Below are 10,807 nucleotides of genomic sequence, written 5' to 3'. Positions count from 1 at the left end.
ATCATGGCACCTGTCATATAGCAAATTATTCCACAGGGTCACTCCCTTGTGCTTGCACATGCCACCTCTTGGTGGTTTGGGGATCTGTATTGGGGATGTGGGTTAGCACTGGACCCGAGAAAGGCACTCTCTGGCCTTAGTAGGGGACAAGATAAACAAGAGGGTTGGACAAGAAAAATTATGAATCCCATGTGGGTTCTGGTTAGTTTCTTTAATGAACCAATAAAACCTCTTCAGTATGGCAGGGAAGGATCTTTTGGGAGAGGGCTGTCACTGGGAGACAAGAATTGGGACACTATTATTTCAAGAGTCATTTGCAGGGGCCCTCTGGTGAAACTCTCAGGGAGAACTGGAAATAGGAGCGGGAACCGTCCCAGTCTCCCAGCCGCAGGCAGTGGAGACCTGGGCAGAGAGCCAGGGAAGAGAACCGCGGCGCGATCCTTAGGGCTGACCTCCAGGCTTGGGGACAGAGGTGCGGGTGCCCCAATAAAAGAGAGTGGTGCCGTTGGGCCTGTGAGAGCTTCTCGGCCAAACAGCCCCATTTATCAGCACCTTCGGGCGCAGTGAACTGTTCAGAGTGGGCCAGGGATTCCACACCGGCCTAGAGCAACGAAGAGAGGTGAAAACGGCAGCTGGCCGGACGTGGGGACACTGCGGCCCTGTCCCCAGGCGGGTGGCCCTCGGGGCGCCGAGGGTGGGGACGAGCGAGCCGGCGGAAGGGCCTAGGCGGGTGGGTGGGGCCGCGCGCCGCGACCAACGCGCGATTCTTGGGGGTGGAGGCTGCGGAGCCTGCGAGCGAGAAAGGGGCGGGGGTGCAGGGCGACGCGCTGAGAGGGGCGGGGGCGGCTGGGAGGGGGGCTCGGCTGCGTGTGTCGGAGCCGGCGGGGGCGGCGGTGCGTGCGCATGACGCGGGGGGAGGGCCCGGGCCGCGCGCTCCCGGTCCCGTTGTTGTTGCCGCTGGAGGCATCTCCGAGGCGGTGGGATCTCAGCGCCGGTAAACGCCGGGCGGCGGCCCCAGCGTGCGCGGCCGCGCCTTCTGGCCTCGGCCCCGGGCCTCATGCGCTAGCCCGGCGCCGCGCGCTTCATAGTTCGGGTCCCGCCAGCCCCGCGCGCCCGCTCGCCGCCGCCGCCGCCGCGCCGCCCCGGGCCCTGGCTGGGCCCGCTTCGGGCCCCGCGGCTCCGGAGCCATGAACTTCCAGGCGGGCGGGGGCCAAAGTCCTCAGCAGCAGCAGAGCCTGGCGGCACCGGGGGGCGGTGGCAGCGGCGGCGGCGGCGGAGCTGGGGGAGGCGGGCAGTTCGGCGGCGCGGGGCCCGGAGCCGGGGGTGGCGGCCCCTCGCAGCAGCTAGCCAGCGGGCCCCCCCAACAGTTCGCACTCTCTAACTCGGCCGCTATCCGGGCCGAGATCCAGCGCTTCGAGTCGGTACACCCCAACATCTACGCCATCTACGATCTGATCGAGCGCATCGAGGATTTGGCGCTGCAGAACCAGATCCGGGAGCACGTCATCTCCATCGAGGGTGAGCGGAGCCGGGGGGCTGCGGGAGCTGGGGCGCGGTAGCCTTTGCACCCCTGGCCGGGGAGCTCCACGGCCCCGACCCGGCCCCTGTCTGGCGCTCAGGGGTGTTGTGAAGCTGAGGTTCGCAGTTTGCTAATCCGCTCTGCAGAGCCCTGGTCCAGGTTTTTCTCTGTCTCATCCAGTAACACTTATATGGGGGGGGGGGGGGGATACTGTCTTGAGCTAGTATACACGTTTTTTTTTTTTTTTTTTTTTTTTTTTTTTTTTTTTTTCGAGACCCGGGATGAGAAGGTGGTGTCGCTCCAAGGACTGATGCACTATGAGTCGCCAAAGACCGCAGGGCCTTGGGGCCACATCTGGCCAGGCATGGTTGGGGCTGGTGGGCGCGACGGAAGACTTTGGTGGGTCGTGAAGGTGAAGGTGGGGCGGATGCTCGGGAATAATCTTAGCTGCCGCCCTGGCCCTGACTGGCAGGAGGGGTGATCAGAGCCTCGGGTTAGTGGATGGCAGCCTTCCTGGGCCGCTCCTGCAGGCTTCGGGAGGGTGGCGCTCCCCGCGGCGCCCTCTCCCGACGCACACCCACCCCCACGCTTCTGCGGCCTGGCGGGCCTGGCCTGGCGCAGGGCTGGGGAGCTGTGGCCGCGTGGTAGGCGCTAGATGGCCCCTTTGCGCACTGGCAGTGTCCTCTAACCCCCAGAACATTCATGCCTGCTTATCCCAGAGGCATATATGGGGCTACCAGGGAGGTTGGGCCTGGATCTAGGGACTATAGACCCCAAACCATTCGCTGGTCCTAACAATGCTCCTTTCTGTGGGCACTTGGCCCCTGAACTCTGTCTGGCCTCAGAAGGGCACGTTAAGTGTGGGCACACTGCTGGCAAGTAGCCCCACGACCTCTGGTGTAGGGGAGGCCCGCTGGCAGTAGCAACAGGCACCCCCGTGGCAGTGTTGACCTTCTAGCTAGCTTGGACAGATGGGCCTCGCCCTGGTCCATCTGCTTCCTTTTCCAACTCTGCTGGAAGGGGACGCCCACCAGCAGGAGGTGGGTTCTGCCTTACTGGCAATGCAGGGAGAGCCAGTTGCTGCTGACATGGAGTTGAGAAGGGTATGCCCACTCTTTGGGCCTTATAGTTCAGATCCTGTTCCCATTTTCATCTTGTGTGAGGCTTTGGAGCCTTCTGTACTTGAACATCCCTGGTTTCTTTTTAAACGTATCCATAGCTGATTAGTGTTGAATCTTTAGTGAGTATAGCCCCCTCCCTCTCCTTTTAGATCTGGGCCCTTTTGTTGTAACATTCCCATCTGACTTCCTTTTGATCTTTTCCCAGCCTGCTTTTTTCTTTTCCCTCTCAAGGCAGAGTTCACTGTGAACTAATTAGGTGACAGAAGAAAAAAAAAAAAAAAAAAAAAACTCATCAACATGGATTTGAGTAAATGGCCTGATTCATTTCTGTGGCTGGAGATTGGAGGGTGGCATTTGTGTGTGCCCAGGGACTTCAGAAGAGATCCAGTTTTTCTCTTAGTTTCAGAGAGGGTTCTCTGTGCTTCCCTGTTCCTGGAGGAAGTATGAACTCCCAAGATGATTGTCCTTGCCTTTTTGGGAGGATGAAGCAACTTACTGGATGGCAACGTGTGTTACATGTGTGTATATGTGTGCATGTGTGTGTGTATTGGGTTATCAGCTGTCCCAGAGACTTTCCAGAGCAGGGAGAAGATATTCTAATCAGGCTCTATATCTAATTCCTGTTTATTAATATTACTAATGATGTAAGTCACCCCTACTCACATACCAGATTGGGTATCTTCTGTGCAAGTCACAGACCTGGGAATTACTTGGTTTGTTTTTTATCTCTGTCTTAAGTTGAACATGACAGGCAGCTTTTCCCTTCATAGAGCTCTCCCCCAGACTTAACTTCCTCATTGTGGTTTGGAAGTACCCTACCATTCCATCTGCTTAGCCTGGAAGCTCTGTATCACCACGAAATTCTGGAACCTGATGATCATTGTCACCAGACTGACCCAGCCACTCCCAAAACACCAGTCCTCAGCTCTGTTGTCTCCTCCCTGTCCCTCCTGTCTGGAGAAGCGCTCTAGCACCTTCTTTCCCCTTCCAAGCCTCTCCTGGGAACCCTGTTTTTGTTTTTTATTTTACCCCTACCCTACTGGCTTTCACACTTCTGTTGCCCCAGCTTTTCTACTGGGGGCAGGCTACAAAAAAAAAAAAAAAAAAAAGCCCAACCAACCAGGCTCCTTCTCCAGTATTTAACCCTGTAATGCTTCCTGCAGTAGAATTTTCCATCTGCTTAACCATATTGATCTGTCCTATAAGGCGGTGTTCCCACCTTGCCCAGAGTAGGGAGATAGTAGCATCTTTTGCATGCCCTTGCTCTTTCTATTTGGACTGAGCCCCTGAGCGCAGCAGACCTAGGCAGGCTATTACATAAACACAGAATTGCCAGGACCTTGTGCTTCAAGGGCTTGAGCTTCCTTGTGCAAAGGACTGACATTTCACCTTGCTTCAGTTAATCTTTGGTGAAGGGCTTGTTTGTCTTATCAGAAGGTGACTGCCAGAACCATTTAAAACATTAGAGTTTTTTTTTTTTTTTTTTTTTTTTTTTTTCTAATAAAGAGAGAACACCTGCCCATCACTAGGCCCCAGGGAATGAAAGAAAGAAGCACCCACCAGGAAGGAGCCAGCATTCTGGCTTGGAAGGCATACTGCGTGCAGGACCTCCATGCTTCTCAGCCTCCCCAGTGAGAAACAGGCTCAGAGAAGGGAAGGGCACATGCTAATCCAGCCTGACACCGGGCTTATCGGCACACTCTCCCAGGGAAGATTTCCCCCAGCTTTCACCAGTCTCCTGGTTGTGACCTAGAAGAATGCAGGGACACCAGGACTTCAGTGGATAGCAGTGAGTAGGACCATCCCATATCCCAGAGAAGGTATTGAGAGTAGCATCCAGTGGTTTAGGTACGTACCCTTGAGCAAGTGTATGTCTGCGGGGTGTCGGGCAGCAGGGCCTATAGCCCAGCTCAATTTCAGGTTTGGGCTCTGGGCCTGGAAGTGCCTGTGTGTGCTTGTCATATGGCTTCTATTGTGTATGCAGGGACCCGGCTTTGTTTTCTGCATGAAACCCCTTTGTTTTTTCCTGGGGTTTGTGGTTTTTTTGTTTGTTTTTCGAGACAGGGATTCTCTGTATTGCTTTGGAGGTTGTCCTGGAACTTGCTCTGTAGACCAGGCTGGCCTCGAACTCACAGAGACCCACCTGCCTCTGTCTCTGGAAGGCTGGGATTAAATATGTGTGTCACAAACACCCAGCAGGGTTTGTGTTTCTTAAGACAGGGAGAAGTTCCTTTGAGCATTCCTGTCATCTCCGTGGATTGTTCTCAGTCTCATTCATGCAGTTCCCACTCTGCCCGCCTTCCTACCCAGACTATGGGTTAAGTGATAACCCAGAGGAACCAGGAGGAAGAGATACGGGCTTCTTCCTGTTTGCTCCAAGTCTCTGCTAGAAGGGGCCTGGTCCATTGGGAAAGCCCAGAGGAAGCAGGAAGAGGGTTCCAGCCACGGTCCCTGCCTGACTCGCTTTGGGTGTTTTGACTGCATTTTCCCATTGTCCTGCGATTTCTCTTACCATATTCCTGCCATAAGGAAAGGACATTGGAGCTAGTTCCACTTAGAGAGAGGAAGCTCCTGAGCTCCTCACTTTACTAATTATTCTGGGTAGTCTCCACCTGGCCAGGATTCTCGCTTTGCTTGTGCAGATCCCAAATTATGCTTTCCCCAGATGCCCAACGTGCAGGTCAGGAATGGGCTGGAACCTACATCTGTGACTCGGTAATTCCTACAGTTAGCTATTTTTGTGGGGAAGGCCTATTGGGGGGCATGGCTGCATATTATGTAGGACTTTGCACACAAGGGTTCTAGGAATTCTGAAAAAGAGGATATCCCTGTGGGGTGCTGGCAGTAAAAAGTGTATTTGTTCCCAATCCATCTCTTTAACTTCTACTGGGTGGCCCAGTTGCATCTGGAGCCTCAGAACACTGGAGAACAAAAGGCGAGGAAGGAGACAGACACAGTAAGGGCTGGGCCCAGCTGCCCTGGGGATGGGGTATCAGGGCACCGGGGTGGTAGCAGTGAGGTTGGATTTTCTGAAACCAGGGTGAAGCTGGGAGACCCTGCTTCAGGGCTGGAAGGGACAGGCGGAGGGTTTCAGGCTCCATGACCTCAGGAAACCCTCATCTTCCTGGTTCCAGGGTTAGTGCCTATTGATACCTCCTCACCAGGGGAGCAGGCTTTGCCCCAAGTGCCATCGGCTGGCTCCTCTTCCTGCTGTCACTCTCTCAAGTATGGGCTGGGTGTGGTGATTGGGAGGGTTTCCCACCCAGAGGGGACAGGGTCATGTTGAGTGGTCTGAGAACATATAGCAAGTTGGTCTTTGTGGCTAGCCTCTGTGTCCATAGGGGACAGATGGGTGAAGAGGGAAGGACCCTGGGAAAGAAAAGTTCTTTACTTGAAAAAGCAAAAAATCTTTTTTCATACATATTTGATCATGTTTTATCCATTTTTCACTTCTCCCCAGGTCCTCCTTACATCTCTATCCACTCAACTTTCTTTCTCACTCTTCTTTAAAAAAGGACACACACACACACACACACACACAGAGAGAGAGAGAGAGAGAGAGAGAACCTAAAATATACCAGTAAAAGATCAATAAGAGGAAAAAAAATTCTCAAACAAAACAAGGCAAATACCATTGAGTTTGTTTTGTGCTGGCCAATTACTCCTGGGCATGAGGCCTGCTTTGAAGTGTGGCTAATATACTCCATTGGAGAAAACTAAGTTTTTCTTTTCCATATCAATTGTAATTGTAATTTTTTTTGGCTGGTCTTGAACTCACAGAGATCCACCTGCCTCTGCCTCCCAAGTGCTGGTACTAAAGGTGTGCGCCACCACTGCCCAGCTTTTGGGAGCCTGTGTGCACTCCTCTCAGCATGGGGACCCCATAGTCCCTCAGCCTGGGCAGGTCATGTGTGCACTCACAGCCTCTGCGAGTCCATGTGTGCATCAGTCCTGTGGTGTCTGGGAGACACTGTGGTTTTGGAGTCATCTATCACCTCTGGCTGGTATAGTCTTTCTGTCTGTACTTGTGCATAGCTCCCTGAGGTTTAAAGGAAGAGGTTTGATAAAAACATCCCATTTAGAGCTGAGTGATAGCAAGTTTCTCACTCTCTTGTCCAGTTGTAGGTGTCTGTGTTGGTTGGGAATGGAATTTGTAATGCTTTCTCCTATATTTATTTATTTCCATCTTCCATGATCTCAAGAAATCATGGGCATCGGTACTTCCTTCTGTAGGACATAGGTGGCCTGGGAGGGCTCACGAGTGGAGTGGCCGGCAGGAGGGTAGGCCCCTCATCATGTGTGCATGTGAGCCCTTGGCTAGCGGTTAGCACATGGCATGTTGGCACAGGTGGCAGGGAAGCTCTGACCTTGTCAGGCAGGTATCACTGGGACCACAGGGACTTAGGGAAACAGATGCTTTCCTGTTTCTCATTGCCTGAACATCAGCCTGCATTGCCACAATTTCTATCAGGTAAACTAAATTTAGTTTACATCCTGGTGATTTGCTCCACAGCTACCCTCCATCTCATAGTGTGTCCAGGACAAGGAGCTACTTACTTTCCAATCCAGCCCTGGGCTGGAGGTAGTATGGGAAGGTGAGCAGGCAGATGGGGCAGATGTGTTGTCTACCAGCTACCTATGCTCCTTGGTCTTCAACTAATGTCCTGGAAGCAAGGCAAAAATCTTCCTTAGTGTTGCACAGTTCCCCCTTTTCCCAAAATGTTCTTTCCACTTTGCACGAGAAGTGATTTGGGACTTAGAATAGCTTTCCTGAAGTCCCCAAATGAGCCCTAGGGCCAGGGCCTTGGCCTGGTGTTTCTGCTCCTCACTTGGGTAGACTAGAGAAGGTTTGGTTAGATGGGTACATGGCTGGTCCACATAGATGGCTCTAAGGGAAGTTTTTGAGATTCACACTGCCCTGGAGTTTTGTTTGTTTTTGTTTTGTTTTTCCAAACAGGTTTTCTCTGTAGCTTTGGTTATCCTGTAACTCACTCTGTAGACCAGGCTGGCCTCAGAGTTACAGAGTTCTCCTCCCTCTGCCTCCTGAGCACTGGGATTAACTGCTGGCCTGCTATGGGGTTTAACTATTAGAAATAATATAGTTTGGGCTGGGAAGATGGCTCAGAGGTTAAGAGCACTGACTGCTCTTCCAGAGGTCATGGGTTCAATTCCCAGCAACTACATGGTGGCTCACAACCATCTATAATGAGACCTGGTGCCCTCTTCTGGCAGGCATGCAAAACATTACATACATAATAAATAAATAAAATCATTTAAAAAAAAAGAATATAGTTTACAATGACTCAGGATTCTTCTTCCCTGGTGTAATTTCCTTCCTTCCCTCCTTCCTTCCTTCCTTCCTTCCCTCCTCCCCTCTCCCCCTCTCCTTTTCCCTTTTCACCCTCTCTTCTCTCCATCTCCTCCTCTCTTTCTCCCTCTCCAGGCTTTCTCTATGTATTCCTGGTTGTTCAGGAACTCACTCTGTACACCAGGCTGGGATTAAAGTCTTATGCTACCACTGCCCAGAACTAAAAATCTCATTTAGTAAATACATGTTTATGAGCTAAAAATAAGTATGTGTTTGTTATAACCAACTGATATTAGCGCAGGCAGTTTACCTGGAAGCTGCTATCAGGGGCATCTGCCTTGCTCCTTTTAAGCTCTTTTCCCTCTGTGGCTCTTTGGTGGATTTTTATATTGCTGGTTTTATAGTAAAGGTAGAATTTTGGGATTCGGGGTCTGTGTACACGAGCATGTGTGCACTGGTGGAGGGAGGGGTCTGTGTACCCGAGCATGTGTGTGCTGGTGGAGGGAGGGGTCTGTGTGCAGGAGCATGTGTGTGCTGGTGGAGGGAGGGGTCTGTGCTGAGTGTTTTCCCAGTTCTTCCCACTGATTTTTGAGACAAGGTCTTTCTTGCCCTGACCCTGGCCTCACTGATTCAGCTAAACTGGTTAGCTGGCAAGTCCCAGGGATTCTCCTCTATGTCTCTGTCCCCAGTGCTGTGACGACAGGCATGTGCACATGTCACCATGCCCTGCTTTGCTTCTCTCTCTCTCTCTGTCTCTGTCTCTCTCTGTCTCTCTGAGACAGGGTTTCTCTGTGTAGCTTTGGAACCTCTCCTTGAACCAGCCGGCTATGCCCAGCTTTTTTCTATGTGGGCGCTAGGGACTTAGTTCAAGTCCCTATGCTTTGTTTCTTTGTTTGAGACTCATTGTGGTCCTAGCTGAGAGGATCTTGGACTACTGCTTCTCTTGCCTTTTACACTTAAAAAAAAAAAAAAAAAAGATTTATTAGCCAGGCAGTGGTGGTGCACACCCACACCTGTAATCCCACCACTTGAGAGGCAGAAGCAGACAGATCTCTGAGTTGAGGCCAGCCTGGTCTACAAAGCCAGTTCCAGGACAGCCAGGGGATGTTACATAGAGAAACCTAGTCTTGAAAAACAAAAACAAGCAAACAAAAAGATTTATTTTATATGCATGAGTGTTTTGCCTGCAAGTACAAATGTGCACAATGTGTGCATGCCTGGTACCAGTGGAATTGGAGTTATGGACAATTGTGAGTTGTCATGTGGGTTCTGGGAACTGAACCCCAATCCTCTGCAAGAGCAACAAGTGATCTTAACCGCTGAGCCACCTCACCAGCGACTCTCACCCTACCCCTATACTTGGCATTTGTCTTGTTTTGTGGGAGAAGAGGAGCCAGAGGTTCACTCCTCATAGCAAGACTCATTTGTTAAATGGCAACCCCCTGGGCAGGGAGTAAGGATACTGGGTCCTTGTCCCTGTTCTGCCTTTGCCTGGCGAGGACAGTTTAGGGAATCTACTCCATGGCTCTGTGCCTATCTTTCCAGAGTCATATTTCAGTTGTATCCACCTAACAACTGTACAGTTACAGTATTTGGAACCATCTCAGGCTTGGCTCTTGTGCCCGGGGTCCCAGCTGCCAACTAGGGACTGAGGAGGAATCCAATCTTAGTACAGAGCCTTCTCTCTTGAGGCTTCTAAGGTATCTTACCTTAGAGCCTACAATGGAATAAAGCCTGTGGGAGGAAGGGGAGTTTCTGTGCCTCAGTTTACACATTTGACATGTCTTAGTCTTGGTGTGCTTAGGATGACAGTATCACGCATGAGCTAGGCTGGTGCCTGGTACACGTCAGCCTGTACTGATGGCAGTCATCATTCCAGAAGGCTGCAGAACCCTCCTGATGCTGATGTAAGGGCGCACTGTTTATTACCTACTTGTACATTTGTCTGATCATTTCCTTTGGATGATTTCCCAGATGAAGATAGTAAGATACAGAGTCTGCACATTTTTAGGACTTCTGCCACTGCTCTGACTCCCAGGGGTGGAGATAGCCTTTTCCCTGCCTGCTTCCCTGGCAGATGAGGAAAAGAGGGAACAATTTAAATGGCTTTTCCTGTTTCCACCTGTATTTCTTTGATTATAGCTTCTTTTGCTATTTGATTGATTTTGTTAGTGAAAATCACAAAAGGTTTTTTGCTTATCAAACAGAGTTCTGGCTTCCATTCCTGGCAACACACACATACACTCATACACTCACGCGCATACACACACACACACACATACACTCATACACACGCATACACACATATACACTCATACATGTGCATACAGGCACACACACACACTCATACAATCGCACACACATACACTCATACACGCATGCACGCATACACACACACACACACACACACACACACACACACACACACGCCCTGGCTGTTCATTCTCATTTGATTTAATTCTGCTCCTTTGTGCAGGTCCCTTTAGTTTGTTATTCCTGTATCTGTTCATACTTTAAATAAGTTTACTCTTTCTTAGTATTGATTTTTTTCTTGTTTGTTTCTGGTTTTGGGGAGTCATCCCCTCTCCCACCCCACCCCGAGTTTTCTTGTCAGCACCATGGCCCACTGTGATCTAAGCAGGGCTGACTAAGCTGGCACCTGATGTGTCTGAGGCCCTGTCCCTGACTATGGTGGTGTCTGCTGCTTTGATGGATGCTTCTCTTTCCCTCCCCTCCTTACCAGTTGGATACCACCCCCAGCCCTATCTCTCCTTTTTAATCTGATGTTGCAGTTGCACATGCATCCAACCCAGCTTGAGAGTGGGATCAAAGCCAACCCTGAAACTAGGAGCCAAGATG

The 10,807-nt window shown here is 51.2% G+C and overlaps 1 protein-coding gene across 2 annotated transcripts in view; it reads left to right on the top strand.

Moving 5' to 3' along the window:
• Positions 1-885: 885 nt before the first annotated feature.
• The window catches only part of Agap3 (ArfGAP with GTPase domain, ankyrin repeat and PH domain 3), a 51,093-nt gene continuing 41,171 nt past the window's right edge, over positions 886-10,807 (top strand). Inside the window, exon 1 of one of the 2 annotated variants that reach the window (XM_051203219.1) lies at positions 886-1,518. In XM_051203219.1, coding sequence (XP_051059176.1) covers positions 1,188-1,518 — 331 coding nt within the window. In that variant the 5' untranslated portion in view covers positions 886-1,187. The remainder of the gene's footprint in view (positions 1,519-10,807) is intronic. The other variant, XM_051203220.1, reaches the window with a different exon arrangement.

The sequence above is a fragment of the Phodopus roborovskii genome, unplaced genomic scaffold, assembly GCF_943737965.1.
Source record: "Phodopus roborovskii unplaced genomic scaffold, PHOROB, whole genome shotgun sequence".
In the NCBI taxonomy this organism is placed as follows: domain Eukaryota; kingdom Metazoa; phylum Chordata; class Mammalia; order Rodentia; family Cricetidae; genus Phodopus; species Phodopus roborovskii.
This window is presented reverse-complemented; position numbering and strand designations above follow the sequence as displayed.